General features: G+C 45.7%; 1 protein-coding gene across 1 annotated transcript; it reads right to left on the bottom strand.

Moving 5' to 3' along the window:
- Nucleotides 1-4,538: 4,538 nt before the first annotated feature.
- On the bottom strand, nucleotides 4,539-14,659 carry LOC122923988. Its single transcript, XM_044274913.1, has 3 exons — nucleotides 13,002-14,659; nucleotides 8,868-8,952; nucleotides 4,539-5,410 (listed from the first exon to the last, which is right to left on the bottom strand). The coding sequence occupies exons 1-3, from the start codon at nucleotides 14,127-14,129 to the stop codon at nucleotides 5,202-5,204; spliced, it is 1,422 nt and encodes a 473-aa protein (XP_044130848.1). The 5' UTR covers nucleotides 14,130-14,659; the 3' UTR covers nucleotides 4,539-5,201.
- Nucleotides 14,660-26,844: the final 12,185 nt, after the last annotated feature.

Here is a 26,844-nt window from a genome sequence, read left to right as displayed (position 1 = left end):
CTCGCCCAAACCCAATGATGCGGCCTCCGTTGCCGCCCCAATATGAAACGAATGGGTGCCAAATTGCTTAGCATCTAAACCCTAATGGTCCAAACAGGACTTGAAAACTGCAAAAAAATGGAAACGAGTCAAATAATGACCTGACTTATGAACCAGAAATTAAGGACTAGAAACCTGCTCTGCGACAAATGAGCTAATGAGGAGAGCTGGACAAAGTTTACCCCCCAAAGCTTTAATGGTCAACCACACACCAAGCCCCAGGCTGTCTGACTTCGAGCGGTGGACACACACCCTGAGGCACTGTTCTGTCAATAGTACATCCATTGCAGCCAAACCACCAGACCTAACTGAACTAGGAGCAACCAACTCCCCAATGCACAACGCAGCAAAAAAGGCTAACGGAAAAGCTGCCTTAAATAGAACCACTTTCTGACCATCAGCACTGATCTGCTCCGATACTGCAATAAACGCTGCAATAATGCAAATATGACCGGCCGCTGCCCATCATGCGACAAAACCTCTTTACGCCAACCTTTAATAATTTGTCTTATGACAAATGCTTTTGTGACGTCCTGGTAACCCCACAGCTTCAACATAAATGCCACACTGGCCAGATTCTTTGGCGCTTCTGAGGCAGAAATGCCACACTTAGGTGAGACAAATAATCCAGTGTGACCTCTAAATAAAAAGACGTGTCTGAGGGAAAACGGTCACCTGCTAACGCCAACCAACCTTCCCATGCTCTGTTATGGCTACGCCACGTCGCCGGCCCTACAGAATTACGGAGTAACATCACGACTTGTTCTGTGCGATCTCCCACAAGCATTCTGGGCAGACTGCCCCATCCACCCGCGCTGTAGGGTGTAACTCCTGGAAACGAGTCATCTGTAAATAAGATAAGGCATCAGCTACAACATTCTGACACCCAGGAACATGCCTAGCCATAAACCAAATATTCAACGAAAGACATTTTAAAACCATGCGCCAGAGCAATGCCAAGACTGGCAATAAGCTAGAAGGCAAATTATTGACTACCAACACCACCGAAGAGTTATCTGTCCAAAAACAAATACATCTATTCCCCATAATTTGATAGCTGCCAAGATCGGAAATAGTTTGAGAAGCATAAGGTTCTTTGTCAAACCCACAACATGCCAGTGGTCAGGCCACGATGCTGCACACCATTCACTGCCCAGCGCTGCCCCAAACCCAACTGCACCCGCTGCGTCGGTAAACAGCTTAACATCCACACTGGAAACTTCCATGGCCTGGCACACTGCGATTCAGCGATACTAGCGATAATAGCGAATTATTGCTCCGTGGATTATTTGGCTGTGCTATTTCATGGGAAGAAGGGAAGACTAGACGGTGACACGGATGATACCGTCACAGACTCCATATATGGACTCTCCCATTGACTTCCATTGTGCTCGGTAGAACACCCGAGCATCGGGATTGTGTGTGCTGTGCAGGAGAGGGTCGCTCAGCTCCAGCAGGGCTCAGGCAAACAGGGGGTTGTACTGTGCGCTGAGGCCTACCTGAGAGCCTGGTTCTCTGCACCTCAGCGCTTGCTGATACCGGTTCCCCACCACTAACTAGAACCTGCAGTCAGCCAGTGCCTTCTTCTGCAAACCTGGATGCTAACCATGACTGTTGCGGTCACTCTCCTCGCAGTGGATTGCATCACCCTAATCAGCTACCCCTTATATAAGTTTTCCCTCCCTTTGAATCACCCAATCCAGCTCCTGCATTTTCCAGCTCCTACCCTTGCTCTATTAACTCCTGCAGTCCCGGCCACTTTCCTTATGCGGTTCACTGGCACAAGAACCAGAAGCCACCCACGCTGACCCAAGAATGTACTGTCGTGAAATCCACAAAGTGATAACCTCCATAGGTGCCAACCATGTAGGGTACCTCACCTGCCTACACCATTCTACATTGGGTCTGCCTTCCTCCACTCTTGACTAGGGTTGAGCGAACCTGAACTGTAAAGTTCGGGTTCGTACCGAACTTTAGGATTTTTGGACCCCGGACCCGAACATTTCATTAAAAGTTTGGGTTCGGTGTCCGGCGATTTCTTAGCGCTTTTTGAAAGGCTGCAGAGCAGCCAATCTACAAGCGGTTAACTGTCTGACCTTAAAAGCCATCACAGCCATGCTTACTAATGTCATGGCTGTGATTGGCCAGTGCAGCATGTGACCCGGGCTCTATATAAGCTGGAGTCAGGTAGCGCCGCCCGTCACTCTGCTCTTACAAGTGTAGGGAGAGGATGCTGGTGCTGTGAGGGAGAGAATAGGAAAGAATCTTTAATCAGAACTTGAATCTAAATCTACATACATTTAGTTGTGTGGGTGCAGTGCACAATCTTTTTACCCTGCCCTGAGCCCAGTGACAGAGAAAAATTACTTTTATCCGTCAGTTAGTTAGGTGAGCGGCGGCGGCTATTTTATGCAAGCTCAGTGCACCAGCACTGCATATGTGCCTTTGTGACATTGAAATCCAAGCTTGAAATACTGCAATAATAATTTGGTTTTAAAAAAACAGCGGGGGCACAGTGGAAGCACAAGGTGAAGGCAGAGGAGGAGGAAGAGGTCGCCAACGCAGCTGGGGCAGCGCCAGCACCTCAGAAGGCAGGGTTAGCATGGCCGACATGTGGAAAAGCTTTGTCGGCACGCCACAACAACCAGCACCACCAGCTGATACGGAACGTCTTAGCAGGAGGCAGCATTTCACCAACATGGTGGAGCAGTATGTGTGCACACGCCTACACGTACTGAATGACGGGTCTGCCCCCTTCAACTTCTGGGTCTCCAAATTGGGCACCTGGCCTGAGCTTGCCCTTTACGCCTTGGAGGTGCTGCCCTGCCCTGCAGCAAGTGTATTATCTGAACGTGTGTTTAGCACGGCAGGGGGCGTCATCACAGACAAGCGCAGCCGCCTGTCCACAGCCAACGTGGACGAGCTCATGTTCATTAAAATGAACCAGGCATGGATCCCTCAGGACTTGTCCGTACCTTGTGCAGAATAGACATGTATACCGGCACTAACCAGCCATTGTTATACTGCAGTGCAATTGCTCATTGTTGTATTTTGGATATTTCACACACTTTTGCAGTGTACCTTAATTTTACTAAATTAAATTTAAACCAAAAACCTGTGTTAGCTATCTCGTCCTCCTCCACCGCCGCTTCCACCTACTCCGCTATGTCCACTGCCTCCTCAAACTGCTACTCCATATGGAACTCCACCTCATAAATCAAATTTTTTTTTTTGTACGTATTTTATTTTATATCATTTCACTACTTTGTCATTTACATTTTCGGGTGAAATTCACCAATTTTTGGGTGTATAGTACCACTGCTATACCTAGTAGGCCGGTTAAAAAAAATAAAAATTGTCATTAACATTTTCGTGTGAAATTCATCAATTTTTGGGTTTAATATACCCCTCCTCTACCTAGTTGACAGCTTAATAAATTTCAATAATTTTTATTTTACATTTTCGGGTGACAATAAACAATTGTTTTCTGTCATAGACCCCTGCTCTACCAAGTAGACGGGTTAATTAATTTCTGCAATTTTTCTGTTACATTCTTGGGTTGACATTATACAATTTTAGACGTGAATAAACCCCGGCTCTGCACAGGTGACAGGGAATAACATTTCTGAAATGCTTCTGTAATTGATGCGCGCCACCTCCTTTGATTCAATGCTTAAACTTAAAGAGGACCTTTCACTACAATAAAAAGTCTAAAATAAGCATAGAGACTTGGAGAGCGGCGCCCAGGGATTGGCCAGCACTACAGCCTGGGAGAAGGAGACACCGGCAGGCTCCTCCCAGTTGAGCCGAAAATCTGAAGATACCGCAGCCTATACCGGGAGAACGGAGCGGCGCCCAGAGATAATAGTAAGTGCAGGGAGATCCCTGGGCGCCGCTCTCCATATCTGTATGCTTAGTTTAGATTTTTTATTGTAAGGTCCTCTTTAAACAAGTTGTCCCACATTTCCGCTATACTCTTTTGGCCAACATTTGCGCCTCAATAGCTTTTCCCACATTTCTTCTCGATCCCAATTTTTTAAAATAAATTTATCTCCCTTAAATTTGGTCTCTTTTTCTCACGCCCTGCAGCCGGTGTATTGTCTGAACGTGTGTTTAGCACGACTGGAGGGTTATATTTCCCAATGTTTTGGGGTGTACCCTAATTTAAAAAATAAAAATAATTACAAAAACCAATGTAGACTACCTCCTCCACCACTACTTCCACCTAAACCTCCACATCCACTGCCTCCTCAACCTCCTACTCCATATGGACCTGGTCATCCTAGATCAAGATTTTTTTTATTTTATTTTACGAATTTTATGTTATTTTAATTAATTTCCCTCTCCACATTTGTTTGCAGAGCACTTGCCATGCTTATAACCACATTTTGACGACATTTGCAGCCCTCTATCCCTTTCCATGACATTTTTACAGCCATTTTAGTGCTCAAAAGTTTGGGTCCCTATTGACTTCAATGGGGCTCGGGTTCGGGGTCAAGTTTGGGTCAAGGTCGGGTCCCGAACTCAAACTTTTTTCAGAAATTCGGCCGAACCCGTCGAACCCAAACATCCAGGTGTCCGCTCAACTCTAGTCGTGTCCTTTTTAATAAATTATTCTGTCTTGTGTCCTGGTGTCTGTTTGGTTTCTGTACGCCTATGAGATGTTCTGCAGCATTTCTGAGAAAAATGAAGTTTTAATGTATGCAAATGAGCCTCTAGGAGCAACGGGGGCGTTACCATTACCCCTATAGGCTCTGCTCTCTCTACAACTGCCGCATCCTCTGCACTTTGATTTTGTAAGGGCCATTCATTATATTACATGGGACAAGGACAGTGCACGCAGGTCTAGGATTACTTTTGTCTCCACAGTCAATATTCTGGAAAAAATTGGATCATATTGGGACAGACATTTCCAAAGATACCAGAATATAACTGTCCACACCTGATGGCCTATAGGAGCGGGGGTGCACCGCCAATGAGGAGAGGTGAGGCGATTGCCTCAGGCAGCACCAAGTAAGGAAAGGTCTTGGGCAATGAGTTCTTTCACTGTGGAAGCGTTCATCTCAATGTCATGTGTAAAATGGACATTTCCAGAACAACCACCTGTCTGCGTGCACCGCACCAGGGGAGATCCAAGGGGCCGTGAGCAACGTGTGATCTATTTATTTCTTTTTCTTTAATGGCGGACCACATTGTTCAACATTTTCTCCATTTCCACGAGGGCCTCCTCTTCTCTCCCTTTCAGCAGCATGCTTTCCAGTTACCGAGCCTCCAGTCCTCTCCTGCTTCACCCGGACATGTCTGGACAGAGGCTGTTGTGTCGATGTGTCCATCTGAGTAATTGTAACCTCTTCATTCCCCATGGGGGGGGCTGCAACAGAAAAGCAGATATTACGTTAAAACACCTTAGGGTACAACCACACAGTCAGGTTTTCTGATGAAGATTTGGAAGCTAAAATCAGGAGTGGATCGAAAAGGAGAAAAGTATATAAAGGACAGATATGACTTCTCCTCTTTCTTGAATTCACTTGGCTTCTAAAAGTGCATCAGGAAAGCTGAGCGTGTGGCCGTTCTCTTACACGTCAACGACTATGTTCCAGAAACAAGACAAGTGAAGCCGTACTTAATGGGGAATGGAAAAAGTGATGTATAAATCACATAGTGAGGGACAATTTCCAGGCAGGAGAAGTAGTGCAGCTCATTATGGCTGTAGGCTCCTTGCTAAAAAGCCACAGAGTAACCTTCTAGAATCACATCATGGTAAATCTCCTGTGACTTGTAATGTACATCCACCCCAACAATCAAAGTACAAGCAGCAGATTTATGGAATGAATTTGTGAAATGTCCAAATTAGAAACAAGTGAATCAATTCTATAAAGATCTGATTTGTTAAAATCTGTGTGTCAAACTAATTAGAAGTTTTGGTGATTCACCTTGGGTGAATGGTGCAGAAAAGACGGCCCAGTGCCATTTTAGTGTGAAAATTGATGGGAAAACAGGAGGGAGGATGAAGATGAAGGATCACATGACACTGGGAGGGAGAAGGGAAGGGCTTTCCCTCATTGGCTCACAGGTTGAGAGCCTGATCAGCCAATCAGAGGTCAGGATTCTGGCAGGTCCTTCTGCTCATGTCCTCTGTGTTTGCCAAAAAGCAATTGCAGACACAAGTTATCACTGTAGGTGTGATAGAGAGAATAGGGAAAGTATAGTGACAGAATTAGGTAGATTGACGGTTTTATCAGGGAAAGCACAGAGACTAAGCGAGGGACCGGTCACTCAGAATAGTGCCTTGTCTCATACAACTTACTGGCCAATTCTACATTACAAATCCTGCAGCCAACTCATTGTTCTGTGTATGAACAGCCAGCTTTTTTCATTTTTTTTTAAATGCTGAAAAATTGCCCCTTTTATTCTAAAAAGCAGTTTCAATTTATTTACTATTTGTAACTGGGCATTTTCAGCGTTTTTCAGAGAATCAATATACCTGTTTTAGTGAACAGCTGTATACCGTGTAGTCACAGCAAACACATTTTACCATACCCCTGTTAGTGAATGAGTTGTACCCCTCACTAAGCCTCCCACCTCCCACCATCCATGGTACCACAAGTAGCAGAAGCGGCAGTAGCGCCAGCAGTAGTCAATTCAGTATGATGAACATGTGCCACGCCAGCTAACAGAGACATACCATTTAAACAACCAGGTTCAGGCCTCCCTGGACGGTGTTTCTGACACATACCCTGTTTCCTGACCACATGGACTTTTGGGCAGATTGGGACAGTGGATGGAACGGGCTCAGTTTGCTCCCTCTTTACTGTCTTGTCCACCAGCGTCATCGCAGATGTTCAGCATGACAGGGCACATCATGACACCCTAACGGATAAAGTTGTCCTCTGCCAGTGTCCAAAATATCACATTTTTCAAATTAAATGAGACATGGATCTGAGAGGAATTTCACACAACAGTATCTGAAGACGATGAATAGATCTGCCAGCTACTGACAGTGGTCATGCCCAATCATGCTCTCTGCCTGCCATCATGTTCCATAAAGTACTGCTAACACTGCTCACCCTACTGCCACTACTACTTCCCCTACTAGTACATCTCCTGCCTTGTCCATGAGGTTCCACACTACACTGCTGGTGCTGATTTAAAAGAAAGGTAGAATCTTTGGGCGCTTGTTCAGAACAAGCTATTGCTTCTTCCAATACTGCCGTACAGGCTCAGACTGGCCCTCGGGGGAACAGGTGAATCCCCTGGTGGGACCCTGAACATGCTGGGCCCTAGTCCTCCATCCCCTGCACATGTGGCAGATGATCCAGTAGACTAACTACACTACATATAGACAGACAGCGTGTGGTACTTCAGTCAGCCTATGTTCATAGAAAACTGGGCAGATTATTCAGATGGCCAACGTGAAACATTTTTTTGAAAAAAAAAAATATAAAAAAAATAGACAAGAGAGAAAAAATATGTGTCCTGTGAGACCTTAGAGTATAATGTACCAATTTTCAGACCACTTGGAAAGAGATTGATTTGGGAAGAGTCAATTCAGACCTGATTTGTTAGAATCAGACGTGAAACGAATTTGAAAAAATTTGCTCAACTCTATATGGGAGACATCGATGACACTTTAGTTTTGTCGGATTCTGAATTCACGATTTGCATGAAATCAAGGAACAAGAAAGCATACTACAAGTAATTTATTTAAAATTAAATAAAACTCCCAAAATTACCAATAGGAACCTCGCAACATCATATAAACATAAAAGGGCCTAGCTTATAGACCTAAGAAACCTAAAAAATGTGGCAATAACCCAAGAATAGAGAACGTCAACTAGTAGATAATAGTATATAAAGGTTTATTAAAGTGTACATCCCATAAATGATAAAAAAAACAAGATGGAAAAAGAGACAGCCAGTAGATGGAGGATACAGAAGAGCTTACAATCTATGAGGAGATAGATGTGACCCAAGAGCTTACTGTCTATGAGGAGATAGAAGTGACACAAGAGCTTACAATCTATGAGGAGACAGGGGAGACACAAGAGCTTACAATCTATGAGGAGATAGAGGTGACACAAGAGGTTACAATCTATGAGGAGATAGGGGTGACACAAGAGCTTACAGTCTATGAGGAGATAGGGGTGACACAACAGCTTACAATCTATGAGGAGATAGGGGTGACACAAGAGCTTACAGTCTATGAGGAGATAGGGGGGACACAACAGCTTACAATCTATGAGGAGATAGGGTTGACAAAAGAGCTTACAGTCTATAAGGAGATAAGGGTGACACAAGAGCTTACAATCTATGAGGAGATAGGGGTGACACAGAAGGTGACAAGTGCTTGTGTTGTACAATGGTCCGGCCATCTTAACACACTAGTGGAGCAGATATAAAGCTCCCTGAGCTGTCACCAGCCGATATCTGTAGAGCTTCTGGGTGCACTGCGTACGGTGGAGACTGATGGATGATGGAAGAATCATTTAGAAGAATGACTATGAAGGTGGGAGTATAAATGGAGAAGAGTTAGATTAGGGGATGTGATGGTACACCCTAAAAAGATGTATTCATATGGAGCTCCAAAAATGTAGATGTTGCGATTTAACCTAATTTCTTGGGGTAGGACGTTCCAGAGTTCTGGTGCAGCTCGGGAGAAGTCTTGGAGACGGGAGTGAGAGGTCTGTCTTATAGTGGATGTCAGTCGAAAGTTGTTGGCTGAACATAGAGTACGGGTAGTGTTGTGGACAGAGATGAGGGGGGAGATGTAGGGGGAGGAGGTGACACTATAACTAGTTTTCTTTACCCATTTAAGTTTTTAGACTTACCGCCCTCTCTTCGTTCTTCTACGTTGTCAGTAAGAAGCGTCCGGTCAGTGCGTCTGTCAGACTGCTCTCCATGACTGGAATCTACCTAAGAAAAGGACAGTGGATATAACATTAGACACCTTACAAACCAACTGAGTCTTCACACGTGGCTCCACCTGTTAATGTTCTGAGCATTGCTAGGATAGGAAGTCACTTTCAGACTGCACCCCTGGCAGCCCCACAAACCATTGCTAATTTTTCAATGCAAACTCCTCACAGATATTCTCTGCATGGCGACCCAATCCAGTAAATTGGGCAGATTACTGTTCTCGACATAACCATATGGCCAGGAGCGCCTCGATGCATAAGAAACCTATTGGCTCCATCTACTGACATCGTGTTCAACAGTGTTTGCAACTTTTTGAAAGCACTAAAAAGTTTTCATGATCAAAAAACTTGCAGACAAATGCTAATTTTTCGCCATTTGTGAGACTAAAAACTAAGGCCTCATTAAGAAAAAACCTTTGCTTTGCCCTTGTCTTCTCTATAGCACTTTAATAAAACTAGAAACCATCTACACTACTCAGAAAAAGTTATAAAGGATATTTGGATTTTGGGTGAAATTTGTGGAAATGTAAAAAGTTCCGGCTCCAGTGATATTATATCATGAAAGTCGGGCATTTAAGTAGGAGCAGCAATGGTGATTTCCTCATCTCAATTTATTGAAACAGAAGCCACCACCAATGCTGGGTATACCGCCACAAAAATGTCAGTGTCTCAATAACTTGTCATGTGGCCTTGAGCATCAATTACAGCTTCACCACGACGTCTCCTGCTGTTCACATGGCAATTTATTGTCTGCTGAGGCATTGCATCCCACTCTTTTTGAAGGGCGACCCTCAGGTCATTGAGGTTCTGGGGTAAAGAGTTACGAGCCTCTACACGGCGACTCTGCTGATCCCATTGGTTTTCAGAGGGGTTCAGGTCTGGAGAAAGTGCAGGCCACTCCATTTGAGGTTCCCCAGTTTTCAGCAGCCGTTCCCTAATGATGTGACCTCCATGAGCTGGTGCATTGTCCTACATGAAGATGACATTAGGCCTTTGTTGTTCATGCAGAGGCACAATGACTGGATTAATGATATTCTAGTAGTATGGGCTTGTCACTGGACCATTCACAAAGTGTAGGGCAGTTCTGGATTGACTAGACACACCTGCCCACACTCTAACACCCCCACCACCAAAGGCTCGTCTGCCGAAAACAGTGGCTGATGCACAGCGCTCTTCCTGACGTCTCCAACATAGTTGGCGGCCATCATTTCTGCTCAGCGTGAATTGACTTTCCCCAGTGAACAGCACTGATGCCCACTGGTCCCTCCTCCAGTGTAGATGCTCCCTTGTCCATGAAAGACAATGATGCCTGTGCCTGGTGGTGTGGTCAGGTACCTTGCAGGTCATCTGCCATACAGACCACGTTGATGTAAATGGAGTTGAATGGTCTGACATGACACTTGGGTGCCTCTCACCTCCCTTACATGTGCCTGGAGTTGTGTGGCATTGCTCACAATGAAGCGGTCATCGGTGTAGGATGTGGCCAAAGGACATCCACTTCTATGCCTTTTTGTGACTCCTCCAGTCTCTCTGTATCTGGGATACAACCTGCTGATGACACTCTGTGACACTCTAAGCTCAGTGGCCACTTCTGTCTGAGAACATCCTGCTTGAAGCCTCACAATGGCGAGGTACTGCTGATCAATTGTTAGGTCTCGTCTTGGTCTCATGATGGCAAAATGTAAACAATATAGAAGGACTCCTGTACTCCACTTTGAGTTTCAGTATAAAGCTTTTATTTTGTGCGGTTCCAGTCAAAAAACGTTTTCGGCTGAATAGCCTTCTTCAGTGTAACCGGATTGTTGCCGCAAGGTGTGCAAAGCTGAGTGGGGGTGAAGTCCCTCAGTGGGTAGCAGGATACGCCCACTCAGCTTTGCACACCTTGCGGCAACAATCCGGTTACACTGAAGAAGGCTATTCAGCCGAAAACTTTTTTTGGACTGGAACCGCACAAAATAAAAGCTTTATACTGAAACTCAAAGTGGAGTACAGGAGTCCTTCTATATTGTATATATCTGGTTTGGGAACCATCTCCTAATACCCACGCTATCCAATTAAAGAACTATCCAACCTTATAACGGCAAAATGTAAACAGCATGATGAGGGGGACTGTTCAAATACCAATTCTAATTGAGCCAGGAAATTTATTGGGTGATTCACCGATCAAACACCTGTTGGGAATTTTGCCGTTAAATTCCTTGTTAGAGAACAGCAAGTTGTGGAAAAAATACAGAAACATTGAAAAGTTGGACATGTGCATTCAGAAGGTTAGAGAAGGTCACATTCAGTTCTCCTGTAAAGGTAAGAGGGCACTTTGGGTTGATCCTGAAATTTCACCCACAAGCCAAATATCCAGAACTTTGTGAGTAGTGTATGTCACAAATAGAATTAAATAAGAACACCAAAAATTACTTCCTAAAAGCACACAGAAAACATAAAAAATTTATGGAGGTGTGTAGATGTCCTTAAAACCATGACATCGAGATCAGATGAAGGAACTGACTAGCAGTGTTGTTCCTACTAATTAAATGGATATGTGTCTTGTGAAAATTATTTGCAGTGATCACCATAAAAAAACAACAACTATTAATTCTATATTGTCAACACTGGAACGGTAAGGAGCAGAGACACAACCCTAAAGGCATTGAAGCCCTCATAGACAATACATATAATATACCACTGACCACTAGAGGATGGACAGTACACCGCTAGATAACCATGGACTGGACATATAATATACCACTGACCACTAGAGGATGCACAGTACACCGCTAGATAACCATAGACTGGACATATAATATACCACTGATCACTAGAGGATGGACAGTACACCGCTAAATAACCATGGACTGGACATATAATATACCACTGACCACTAGAGGATGGACAGTACACCACTAGATAACCATGGACTGGACATAAAATATACCACTGACCACTTGAGGATGGACAGTACACCACTAGATAACCATGGACTGGACATATAATATACAACTGACCACTGGAGGATGGACTACACTGCTAGATAACAATGTACTGGGCATATAATATACCACTGACCACTAGAGGACAGACAGAACACCGCTAGATAACCATGGACTGGACATATAATATACCACTAACCACTTGAGGATGGACAGTACATCGCTAGATAATCATGGACTGGACATAGAATATACCACTGATCACTAGAGGATGGACAGTACACCACTAGATAACCATGGACTGGACATATAATATACCACTGACCACTAGAGGACGGACAGTACACCGCTATATATCCATGGACTGGACATATAATATACCACTGACCACTGGAGGATGGACTACACTGCTAGATAACAATGTACTGGGCATATAATATACCACTGACCACTAGAGGATGGACAGTACACCGCTAGATAACCATGGACTGGACATATAATACACCACTGACCACTGGAGGATGGACTACACTGCTAGATAACAATGTACTGGACATATAATATACCACTGACCACTAGAGAAAGGACAGTACACCGCTAGATAACCATGGATGGACATATAATATACCACTGACCACTAGAGGATGGACAGTACACCGCTAGATAACCATGGACTGGACATATAATACACCACTGACCACTGGAGGATGGACTACACTGCTAGATAACAATGTACTGGACATATAATATACCACTGACCACTAGAGAAAGGACAGTACACCGCTAGATAACCATGGATGGACATATAATATACCACTGACCACTAGAGAATGGACAGTACACTGCTAGATAACCATAGACTGGACATATAATATACCACTGACCACTAGAGGACGGACAGTACACTGAATTACTGAAGTATCAGTCTTGATTTGTCTGTTGTAGGGACTGCTACATCTGTATCTAATTCTCCATCCATCATTCAACAATCAAATGTAATGTATGGAGGTAAACACATTTATGCCATCTGAAGAATGTTAAATAGGAACATCTAATATTATAAAAATAGAAATATTGAAATTCTAGTATATACTGTCAATCATTTCTGACACTTGACTCCTACTTTTGGATGGAGTTCTTGGCTTTTTCCTGGATACTTTTTCTTTAACTTTGATATCCATTTTTCTGCATCAGTTTTTTCCATTTTTGATTTGTTTATAAATGGCTGAAGATCTCCACAGGCGGTTAGGTTATTAATTAGTTTATCCACTGAGATTTTAAATTGATTACCCCAAGGAACATTGAAAGCAATCACCAGTTGGTTCCACACACAGTTGACTCTATGATTACAGTGCCTGCTTTCCTCATACAGGTCACAAGTTGGTTGGAGTGGACATCCTATAATTTCACCTTTCTTACTCAATACCTCCAGACTTTCTGAGGTGGATTCAGGTCTCCAGTACAAGGTATCACCCAGTAAAAAGACATTTGGTAGAGGATCATGTCTTACTTGGAGCCTGGGAACCCTTGGGTGGTCTTTAAATCGGCTGTTATCAGGACAGTGCACGACCACATAGTGAACAATCTCCTGCTTATAGATGTCCGTTCCCAGAATACTGAGCTGTGGATTTTGACCTACACAAAACTGAGCCTCATATAGAGAAAGGAGGTCAGAGAACTGGAAGGAGAACTGGAAGTTCCCATATCGAGAGGCCAATTTATTAAATGCTGGAGAGTTAGCGAATTGTTGCATTAATTCTTTTTCATATTCCTCTGCCTCACATTTCCGAACAAGTTTTTGGACGTGAGTGTAAGATTCTTTTCGAGCCTTCTCTATGTCATGGGAAGAAACATCCACCGCCCAGAAGGAAAGGTTTGCCAATTTTAATCTTCCCTTAGTTGTTCCTATAAAGGATTGTGATTCCAGAATCTTCCTGGTGGACTCCAGGGTGGTGCAGTGCTGAAGACCAGTGATGGAGAACTCTACTGAAGGACGAAGGAAGATATCTGATCGGATTTGCTCAATGTTGAATCTCATATTTTTTCCAGCCTTATTAATGCTTTTCTTCTGTAGACACTTATAGATCTCTTCTACGGATAATAATTCTTTTAGCTTGAAATATCCCAAAGATGACTTCGAGCTTATAATTTCCTCAATTTCTGTACTCTGAGAAGAAGCCACTGCTGCTGCCGTTCCCTCCTCTGATCGGGTGTAAGGTTCAATGTCAGATCCAGATCCTGAGTGAGTCATATGAGGAAGTTGTGCTCTTTATAATCTCCACAAATATACATCTTGGCTACACCTCCAGGAGGCAACTCCTCACCCTCCCTGTCTACAGCTGTGGTCAAAGATTTCTCTCTTTAGTCAAATGGCTTTTTTCAAAGTTTTTTTCTTGTCTTTTGATTGTTATTTCTGCCTCTTCCTTCATACCTGGGGTTCTGTAACATTCTGCTTTTTGTGTAAAATTGCGTGAGAAGACTACATTATTACCAGAGAAACATTATAGAATATTGCGGTATTACTGGCTCCAGCAGGTAAATGGGATGAGGGTCACTAAGAAGTGGCATTATAGCCTGATCCCAGCTAGAGATGAGTGAATCGAAGTTGCCGAAGTGGAATTCGATCCGAATTTCAGGAAAAATTCGATTCGCACCGAATCCGAATTTACTTACGCTTCATGGAAACGAATCACATTTTAACCTAAAATGGCTGGTGCACGTGTGAGGACATGGAGAAAGGAACTCTGGGAAGGCAGGATCACCCATAATGCCATGCATGCAGCCAATCAGCAGCCAGCCAGCCCTGTGATGTCACAGCCCTATAAATAGCCTCAGCCATCTTGGATTTTGACATTTTTCAGTGTACTTAGTGCAGGGAGAGACATCAGCAGGCGCTAGGGACAGTGCGAGGCCTAACTTTTTCTGGGGCAGGCAGAGGTCGCAGCAGTGGCAGCAGAGGTCGCTGCAGAGTAAGGGGGTGTGGCACCAGGGGTCACAGCGAGAGGCCTAAGCTCCCGGGGTCATCTAGCGATCGTGTCTAGACCAGCAACCCAGTGGTTCTTGAACGGTTGACTTGATTTTCGACTTTGTCCCAAGTGACATCAGACACCCCCAGCCAAGAGTCGGTGGGTTTGTCAGACACAACCCTTAGTTGACCAGGGAGCAGGCCCTGTGCCCTCACCTGTCCTCAACCTGCCTCTGTCCTTTTCTGTTCCCTCAGTCAGAGAAGTGTTATATGCTGTGGGCTCAGCCCCACTATACAGCGAGGACGAGCTACTAGAGGACAGTCAGCAGTGTGGCGAAATAAAGGATTATGGCCCATAAACTAAAACTTTGTTTCCTCTCAGTAAAATGGCTTGTTCGTGTCTTTTTACTATGTGGTTCGGCAAATGGGATTTACTGAACAAACTACAGAACAAGACGCTTTTGGATCCGTTCGTGCAATTTGTACATTCTTAGAAGGAGAAGACAGACCTCCATGGAATTCGGGAACCCCTGCTCAGATCTGGGTGATTTTTGGATATGTTGTTCTCCCAGATCAGAGCTATCCATAGGGATATGTGGTGTTTTGGGGAGTTTTCTGTGTTTTGGGAAAAATTTGTGTTTTCTGTCTGTGAGTAAATAAGTTAGCCCATTGTGTTTGGTAATTGTATCAGAAGCAGAGGGGGGGGGGGGGGGGGGGGGTACATTTGCTGGGAGTGTTTCCATACTATAAATGCATGTGATTAGCTAATGTATAAACTGTCACAGTCTTCCACAAGGTCCCCAGGGGGAGTGTCCCTTGCTGGAAGACCTGTATAAAAGGCTGACATGTAGCCCCATTAAAGGGTTTCTGTTTTACCCTCAACATAGAGCCTCGTCTCATGTGTGGGGGAAAAGGCTGTATCTACACCGGGGATTGCTATACACTGTATACTCCCCTGGATATAATCACTGAGCTCTTTTAAGAACTTGTTCCTGCTTCTCTCTCTGAAGGAAGAGAGGTTCACCCACTGGAGCCTGGAGCCTTATCGTAGGTCCAGGGTGGGTAGGAGACAGCGAGACCCCAACCTAGCTGCGGTTTGTGGGGTCTGCATTACTTATGGTGTCAAGAGGAGTGTATGGAGCCCTCAGGAAGCACTAGGAGCATCATCCATTATCGGAGGTACCAAGTCGGGGTGCCAGAAGATCTGTTACAAGCAGCTACTGGCCAGCCAACATGTGGAGGAGACATCCGCCGCTTCCTCCGCTAGGCGGGAGAGTAGTGATGAGGAGAGTGGCGTGGGAGCTGGTGTTTCTAAGCAGTCAGGCTCCTGACCTAGAAACAGTTGAGGAGGACATCAGTGACGTGCAGACAGTACTCGATGATGATGTCACTGATCGTACTTGTGACGAAGGGGCTTCATCATCGGGAAAAGAGGGTGGCAGTTTACCCATGAGGCAGTGGCGGAGCAAGCAAGTCGCTAGCGTGGCAGGGAGTCAGCAGGGTGACAGCAGTGGGAGGTCGGGAGCCAAACGTTCCGGGGGTAGACTACCTGCTTAGCAGGAGCCTACCTGCCTGGATAGTAGTGGTGCACGGGTTCAAGGAAGCAGCGGTGGTAGCAGTCAGTCAGTGTGCAGTGTTGGGGGTAAAATCACCTACTCGGCGGTGTGGAAGTTTTTTGTTAGTAAGTAAGTAAGTAACCGGAGGAGGTGAACATGGCCATACGTAGAATATGTGGGCAGAAGGTTAAGCGTGGCCAGGGTGCCAATGTTGGCACCATGGCCCTGCGTCAACATATGCAGCGTCACAATAATGTGGCCTGGGAAAACGGTGGCTCCGATGTGGTGGTCCAGCCTGCTGCAGCAACTGCTGCATCACCCAGTGGCAAGCACCTGGTTTCAGGCAGTCAAGGCTCCACCACCTCAGCTGAAGGGAGCTGTCTGTCCTTCCCATCATCTGCTGGTCCTGATGCTCCTGCTTCTCCTCCTTCTCATCAGTCATTCCGTCAGCAATCGATCACTGAAGCGATTGCCAAGAGACAACCATATGCATGCACTCATCCAACAGTGCAGAAGCTGAATGTGCTCCTGTCCAAGTTGCTGGTGTTGAAGTCCCTCCCTTTCCAAGTGGTGCACCTTACAGAGAACTGATGGCTTGTGTTGAGCCGAGGTGGAGAGTCCCAAGCCGTAATTTCTTTGCCAAAAAGGCAGTACCAGCCCTGCACACACATGTAGAACAGAAGGAGGGCCAATCCTTGAGCCTGTCGGTGTCTGCCAAAGTGCACGGCAGCGCCAACGTGTGGAGCTGTAACTATGGTGAGGGACAATACATGTCCTTTACGGCCCACTGGGTGAATGTGGTTCCTGCACAACCACAGCAGCAACTTGGCCAGGTGACGCCGCTTCTGCCTCCACGTTGTCACGCAGTTGGTCCTGCGACAATGTCCGACTCTGCCTCCTCATCCTCCACCGTGTCCTCAGCCTCCACTGCAGGGACAATTCACGATTTCTTGATGATCAATAAATGATTTATTGATGATGCAAGCAGACAGGAGTACTCCTCTGTGTAACTTTAATGTCAGCCAGTGGCAGCTTCCATTTGCTCAGGCCCTTTGAGGAGGTCACGTTATTTGTCAGTCGCCAGAACTACGGGATGAACAACGTCATTCCACTGCTTCATGTCTTGGAACAGATGCTGGTAAATCTGTCTGGTCAGGGGACTGGAGATGTAGCGCCTAGATCTCACGGACACATGAGCCCTGTGGGGGCTGAACTGGAGGAGGAGGAAATTGGAGCACAAGCAATGTGTAGCGAAATGGGTGGTTTTTCTACACAGGTGATAGGAGAGGAGGAGCAGCCAGAGGAGCTACAGGGCGATGAGGAAGATGAGGCAAAGAACCCAGACACACCGTGGCAGTATGCAGTATAGATGGAAGCAGGGAGTCCCTCCGAGTCACTTGCACAAATGGCCTGATGCATGCTCACTTGCTTGGGGTAGTGACAGCCGAATTGTCACCATTTGGTAAAGGGATGACTTCTGGATCTCCACCTTGTTAGACCCTCGCTACCGGTCTAAAATGGGGTCCTTTTTACACCCGCTGATAGGGAGGACAAACTGAACTACTATAGAGACATCCTATGTAGTCAGTTGGTCGCTGCCTATCTGCGCCATCGTCCATCCTCTCGCAGGTCTGACCGGGGGGGGGGGGGGGGGGCTCTGCGCTCATGTTCTTCTGCCATGGCTGCTGTGGCAGGATGGAGGGGTAGGAGCAGTACCAGCTCCATCAGCAGCAACTTGAATCTAGAGTCGCTGATGAGCAGCTTTCTTCACCCGCCTAGTGAAGAAACTACTCACCAGCAGCAGCAGGTAGACCTGGAGCAGGACCTGAACCAGCAGGTGGTGGCATACTTGAAGTGCACTCTGCCAGCCCTCATTGAAGATCTGCTGGATTACTGGGCAGCCAAACTGGATTTGTGGCTGCAACTAGCAGATTTGCCCTGGAAAAGCTATCCTGTTCGGCCTAGGGTTGGGCGATATCAAAAATATTCAGACGATAACGATATTAAGAAATTTATCGCGATAACGATATATATTGCGATAAATAACCGCTTAAAAGAAAAAAACACAATAAGACATTATACTGTATGGGGTCAGCCACAAAGAGACGTTATACTGTATGGGGTCAGCCACAAAGAGATGTTATACTGTATGGGGTCAGCCACAAAGAGACGTTATACTGTATAGGGTCAGCCACAAGGAGACATTATACTGTATGGGGGCAGCCACAAGGAGACGTTATACTGTATGGGGTCAGCCACAAAGAGATGTTATACTGTATGGGGTCAGCCACAAAGAGACGTTATACTGTATAGGGTCAGCCACAAGGAGACGTTATACTGTATGGGGGCAGCCACAAGGAGATGTTATACTGTATGGGAGCAGCCACAAGGAGACGTTATACTGTATGGGGTGCCACAAGGAGATGTTATACTGTATGGGGGCAACAAGGAGATGTTATACTGTATGGGGGCCACAAGGAGAAGTTACACTGTATGGGGGTCTCAAGGAGACGTTATACTGTATGGGGGCCACAAGGAGACATTACACTGTGTAGGGGCCACAAGCAGACTTTATACTGTATGGGGGCAGCCACAAGCAGACTTTATACTGTATGGGGGCAGCCACAAGGAGACGTTTTACTGTATGGGGGCAGCCACAAGGAGACATTATACTGTATGGGGGCAGCCACAAGCAGACTTTATACTGTATGGGGGCAGCCACAAGCAGACTTTATACTGTATGGGGGCAGCCACAAGGAGATGTTACACTGTATGGGGGCAGCCACAAGGAGACATTATACTGTATGGGGGGCCAAAAGGAGACATTATACTGTATTGGGGCAGCCACAAGGAGAGGTTATACTGTATGGGGGCAGCCACAAGGAGACACTATACTGTATGGGGGCCACAAGGAGACATTATACTGTATGGGGGGCCAAAAGGAGACATTATACTGTATTGGGGCAGCCACAAGGAGACGTTATACTGTATGGGGGCAGCCACAAGGAGACACTATACTGTATGGGGGCCACAAGGAGACATTATACTGTATGGGGGCCACAAGGAGGCGTTATACTGTATGGGGGCCACAAGGAGACATTATACTGTATGGAGCAGCCACAAGGAGATGTTATACTGTATGGGGGCAGCCACAAGGAAACGTTATACTGTATGGGGGCCACAAGGAGACGTTATACTGTATAGGGGCCACAAGGAGACGTTATACTGTATGGGGGCAGCCACAAGGAGACGTTATACTGTATGGGGGCAGCCACAAGGAGACGTTATACTGTATGGGGGCCACAAGGAGACGTTATACTGTATAGGGGCCACAAGGAGACGTTATACTGTATGGTGGCCCAAGGAGACATTACACTGTATGGGGGCCACAAGGAGACGTTACACTGTATGGGGGCCACAAGGAGACGGTACACTGTATGGGGGCCACAAGGAGAGGTTACACTGTATGGGGGTCTCAAGGAGACGTTATACAGTATAGGGGCCTCAAGGAGACATTATACTGTATGGGGGCCACAAGGAGACGTTACACTGTGTAGGGGCCACAAGGAGACGTTATACTGTATGGGATTATTGAGCAAATGCTGACCGAGTGAAGGCGGATGCTCCACAGACAGGATACGTTTTTTGGGGGTTATTGTTCTGACGGATCAGAGCAAGGGCAAAATAATCAGTGACGTCAACACAAACTTACTGCTGACTTCCTCTCCACTCTGTCGGGGGCTCTACTTGTATAAGCGTTTAATAGAACAGGTTCTGTAGACATCTATGTGGAATCAGCTGATGACGGTGTAAAAGGAGTGACCTTCTTCTTGGCGCTAACATCGACCTGTAAGGCTGAGTTCACACTTGAGTTATTTGGTCAGTTTTGGCCCCGTGACTGCCCAAATAAGTGAAGTGTGCAGTGATTCTAAGAGCGACGCCTGTCATCTGCATGTCATACGGACTCACAGTATTATTTCACTACCACAGCAGACTCCCTATGTGTGTTACTGCAAGGCACAGTGTTCTACATTACTACAGGGCCAGCGCTTCCATATAGGCAAGAGGGGCAATTGCCCCCAGGCCCCCGAGTCCTTAGGGGCCCCTCGGCGCCGGCCCGCAACTAACTATATTTTCGTGGGGGCAGCGGCGGACAGTCACATGGAGATGAGCGCTTCATGTAGCGGTATACTGTACAATATACAGTATACCGCTACAACTGTGCCACACAATATACAGTATACCTCACACTGTGCCCCACAATATACAGTATACCTCTACATGTGCCCCACAATATACAGTATACCTCTACACTGTGCCACACAATATACAGTATACCGCTACACTGTGCCACACCATATAGCAGTATACCGCATACACTGGCCCCACGATATACAGTATACCACTACACGGTGCCCCACAATATACAGTATACCTCTACACTGTGCCCCACAATATACAGTATACCACTACACTGTGCCACCACAATATACAGTATACCTCTACACTGTGCCACACAATAGACAGTATACCGCTACACTGTGGCCACACAATATACATACCTCACCTTCCACAAATATACAGTATACCTCTACACTGGTGTCACACAATATACAGTATACCTCTACACTGGTGTCCCCCAATATATCAGTATACCCTCTACACTGTGCCACAACTAATAACAGTATCACCGCTACACTGTGCCCACACCAATATACAGTATACCTCTACACTGTGCCACACAATATACAGTATACCTCTACACTGTGCCACCACAATATACAGTATACCTCTACACTGTGCCCCACAATATACAGTATACCTCTACACTGTGCCACACAATATACAGTATACCTCTACACTGTGCCACACAATATACAGTATACCTCTACACTGTGCACACAATATACAGTATACCTCTACACGGTGCCCCACAATATACAGTATACCTCTACACTGTGCCACACAATATACAGTATACCCTCTACACTGTGCCACACAATATACAGTATACCTCTACACTGTGCCCCACAATATACAGTATACCTCTACACTGTGCCCCACAATATACAGTATACCTCTACACTGTGCCCCACAATATACAGTATACCTCTACACTGTGCCACACAATATACAGTATACCTCTACACTGTGCCCCACAATATACAGTATACCTCTACACTGTGCCACACAATATACAGTATACCTCTACACTGTGCCCCACAATATACAGTATACCTCTACCTGTGCCCCACAATATACAGTATACCTCTACACTGTGCCCCAATATACAGTATACCTCTACACTGTGCCCCACAATATACAGTATACCTCTACACTGTTGCCACACAATATACAGTATACCTCTACACTGTGCCACACAATATACAGTATACCTCTACCCTGTGCACACAATATACAGTATACCTCTACACTGTTGCACACAATATACAGTATACCTCTACACTGTGGCCACACCAATATACAGTATACCTCTACACTGTGCCCCACAATATACAGTATACCTCTACACTGTGCCCCACAATATACAGTATACCTCTACACTGTGCCACACAATATACAGTATACCTCTACACTGTGCCACACAATATACAGTATACCGCTACACTGTGCCACACAATATACAGTATACCTCTACACTGTGCCCCACAATATACAGTTACCTCTACACTTGCCCCACATATACATTATACCTCTACACTGTGCCCCACAATATACAGTATACCTCTACACTGTGCCCCACAATATACAGTATACCTCTACACTGTGCCACACAATATACAGTATACCTCTACACTGTGCCCACAATATACAGTATACCTCTACACTGTGCCACACAATATACAGTATACCTCTACACTGTGCCACACAATATACAGTATACCTCTACACTGTGCCACACAATATACAGTATACCTCTACACTGTGCCACACAATATACAGTATACCTCTACACTGTGCCCCACAATATACAGTATACCGCTACACTGTGCCCATAATATACAGTATACCGCTACACTGTGCCACACAATATACAGTATACCGCTACACTGTGCCACACAATATACAGTATACCGCTACACTGTGCCCACAATATACAGTATACCTCTACACTGTGCCACACAATATACAGTATACCTCTACCTGTGCCACACAATATACAGTATACCTCTACACTGTGCACACAATATACAGTATACCTCTACACTGTGCCCCACACTATACAGTATACCGCTACACTGTGCCACACAATATACAGTATACCTACACTGTGCCACACAATATACAGTATACCTCTACACTGTGCCACACAATATACAGTATACCTCTACACTGTGCCACACAATATACAGTATACCTCTACACTGTGCCACACACTATACAGTATACCTCTTACACTGTGCCCACAATACTACAGTATACCTCTACACTGTGCCACACAATATACAGTATACCTCTACACTGTGCCACACAATATACAGTATACCTCTACACTGTGCCACACAATATACAGTATACCTCTACACTGTGCCCCCACAATATACAGATACCTCTACACTGTGCCACACAATATACAGTATACCTCTACACTGTGCCCCACATATACAGTATACCTCTACACTGTGCCACACAATTACAGTATACCTCTACACTGTGCCACACAATCTACAGTATACCTCTACACGTGCCACACAATATACAGTATACCTCTACACTGTGCCACACAATATACCAGTATACCTCTACACTGTGCCACACAATATACAGTATACCTCTACACTGTGCCACACAATATACAGTATACCTCTACACTGTGCCCCACAATATACAGTATACCTCTACACTGTGCCCCACAATATACAGTATACCTCTACACTGTGCCCACAATATACAGTATACCTCTACACTGTGCCACACAATATACAGTATACCTCCACTGTGCCACACAATATACAGTATACCTCTACACTGTGCCACACAATATACAGTATACCTCTACACTGTGCCACACAATACAGTATACCTCTACACTGTGCCACACAATATCAGTATACCTCTACACTGTGCCCACAATATACAGTATACCTCTACACTGTGCCACACAATATACAGTATACCTCTACACTGTGCCCACAATATACAGTATACCGCTACACTGTGCCACACAATATACAGTATACCTCACACTGTGCCCCAATATACAGTATACCGCTACACTGTGCCACAATATACAGTATACCTCTACACTGTGCCACACAATATACAGTATACCTCTACACTGTGCCCCACAATATACAGTATACCTCTACACTGTGCCCCACAATATACAGTATACCGTTACACTGTGCCCCACAATATACAGTATACCTCTACACTGTGCCCCACAATATACAGTATACCTCTACACTGTGCCCCACAATATACAGTATACCTCTACACTGTGCCCCACAATATACAGTATACCGCTACACTGTGCCACACAATATACAGTATACCTCTACACTGTGCCACACAATATACAGTATACCTCTACACTGTGCCACACAATATACAGTATACCTCTACACTGTGACCCACAATATACAGTATACCGCTACACTGTGCCACACAATATACAGTATACCTCTACACTGTGACCCACAATATACAGTATACCGCTACACTGTGCCACACAATATACAGTACACCTCTACACTGTGCCCTACAATATACAGTATACCTCTGTGCCAAAGGTGTAACGCAGACTTTGAAGGGCATGTAGCCCTATTCAACATAAGCACAATTTCCTTGGAGTGCGTATGGCCTTTACCAGGGAATACGGCAAGACGTGGTGATATACTACCGATCTGCTGACGTCTGACCCTGTGATAGGAGGGCTTTTTTTAGGGCGTAACAGGCCAAGTAGGGCCAAAACAGGGACAGATCCTTTCCCTGAGGCCCTTCATCACCCAGTGACCGGCCACCTGAGGACTCTTTCAAGTCTAAGAACTTCCTCGGTTGCGCATCTTGGGTGTGGGTCCAGACCGTCCACCACCGGTAAGTCCGACCCTTTTTGTTGCTTAATGGCATGTCTATAGACCTTTGGCACACCGCTGTGGTCTTATTTCATTACTTTCTATTGGTCTATCAGTCCCACTCCCATTCTACCTAGGGGTGGCACTGTGGACCGGAGGCGACCTGATACACCAGGTTCCCTTTTGCTGTCTGTATTGTACGTCTATAAGGGGTTCATATTCCCATCACAGGGATCTTAATTGTAAAATTAAAAGTTAGGTTTTAACACGTTATTGCCCCCTTTGTTTTCACATAGTCTTAACTGCCGAGCAGTATTGGGGTTAGGTGCCATTGCACCACTTTCCCCTGAGGGACCACCCCCTATATTTCATTATTTGCTGATTAGTCCTACACATCGGCTTGAAAATCGTTTAGCCCGTTCCTCCATAGAAAAAAACTTCCCTGTTATGTTGGTGGCTTCCTCCCATGAACTGCTCGCTTCAGGTTCTTCCACAACATTTCTATTGGATTAAGGTCAGGACTTTGACTCGGCCATTCCAGAACTTTACCATTCTTCTTCTTTAACCATTCTTTGGTAGACGGACTTGAGTGCTGAGGGTCGTTGCTGAATGATCCACGTTCTCTTGAGATTCAGCTCATGGACCGATGTTCTGACACTTTCCTTTAGAATTTGCTAGTATATGTTGCTCCGATGTACCTTGCCAACCACTACCCCTCTATTCCTTGTGGGCACGGGCGCCACTCCCACTCTTCTGCCAGCCAGTGCAGGTACCAGCACGGGTGCTGTCTGTTGCAGGCTGTGGTCTGCGTGCTATGGCCTATGGAAAGGCCTCCTAGTCTGCTAATGGTCGCACGCCTGCTCTCTCTTGGTCTCACAAATAGACAGCACATGCCCATCCACATCGCCTAGCTGCTCCAGGGTCTATAAGGCAGGTTTCCTAAGTGGAGGGTGCCTGAGCTTTAGGTTTCCTAGTCTTTAGTAACCAGCAAAGGTGTTATTCTCTGTCTGACTACCTGTGTATTATACTCCAGCCTGACTACCGACTCTGACTTTAGCATGCTTCTCTGATTGCTCTATTGTCACCTGCCTGGACCTCTGACCTGTCACTTGAACATGGCCCTGACCCATGGACCAACCACATCGGACTATCTCAACAGGTATCGGTCTGGTGGCTCTTCTGTATTGAAGTCCAGATCCCTGTCTAGAAGTTAAAGGGTGAACACCTGAGGACTGTGAAGAATAACACCCTGAGGGTTAGCCCTACGCCAAACCAGTGGGTTGGTACTGTGGGTCCACACCCTCTGCCCCTATCTACTATTAGGACTTGGTAGGATCACTGCACTACACACCCATCAGCCCTGACGTCAACGAGCAGAAACGAAACTGAAGAAACAAGAGCAGGAAAATGAAACTTACAGGGCGGCACTGGGAGTGAATATTTAACCCTTGATTGTGTCCTGTTGGGTTTACACGGTCGTATAGATTTGTATGAAGATAAGAGAACAGAACAACAGAGGGTAAAAACCAGCAGATAATAAACTACAGAAGCCGATAACGTCCTGGAGGAAGGGATCATCCTGCTGGAGCCAAGACGAGCAGGATCTCCTGACAACTGACAACCATCCATAGCAGGAGGTGCAGCCAGGTGTTCCTGCACCATTGAGGAAAGTATCAGTTGGCGCTCTCTCCTCGGGGGAGGGTATGACCACCAGCGTCTGACCAATGGAGCTCTTGCCCCTCCTACTATTTGGTCCTCACCTCTGTGTCCTCCTCTTCCCCCTTGGTGGTCCTGGAGCAGCCGTGTCCTTCCTGCCCGGCCCTTATGATATCTACTCTCTTATCACCTGTCAGTAGGATCAACCCTTTTAAACCATGTAAATGGCCTGCTGGTGTTGACTGTGCTAATTAAAATGAATTTTATGCATTATTCAAATGAGGGCTTCAGTGCACCGAGAAGCTAGTCTCCGCCTCTCAGTGCACCGAGAAGCTAGGCTCCGCCTCTCAGTGCACCGAGAAGCTAGGCTCCGCCTCTCCGTGCACTGAGAAGCTAGGCTCCGCCTCTCAGTGCACTGACACCCTAAGGTGCACGAAGAATAAAAAGTATTTTTTCTCCCCAGGAACGCTGCAACTAATTTTCTCAAGTCAGGTATTATTTTTAGAGATGAGCAAAGTATTGGAAAATTTGATTCGCCAAATAAAAATAAAAAAAATACACATTGTGAGGAATTACTTCGTCATGAAGCGCATTTCTTTGTAAGTAGAGGGTGCAATGACACGGAGCGGTGACTGCACCTCTAACCGCTATTGTACCGCTCAGATGCCACGTTCATCACTGATCGCGGCATCTGATATTCATACTGAAGTGTAAAATAAATAAAATCATACTTCATCCCATTGGACGCGAAGA

The sequence above is a fragment of the Bufo gargarizans genome, unplaced genomic scaffold, assembly GCF_014858855.1.
Source record: "Bufo gargarizans isolate SCDJY-AF-19 unplaced genomic scaffold, ASM1485885v1 original_scaffold_2121_pilon, whole genome shotgun sequence".
Taxonomy (NCBI): domain Eukaryota; kingdom Metazoa; phylum Chordata; class Amphibia; order Anura; family Bufonidae; genus Bufo; species Bufo gargarizans.
The sequence above is the reverse complement of the archived record's forward strand: the minus strand, read 5'-3'. Positions and strand labels throughout refer to the sequence as shown.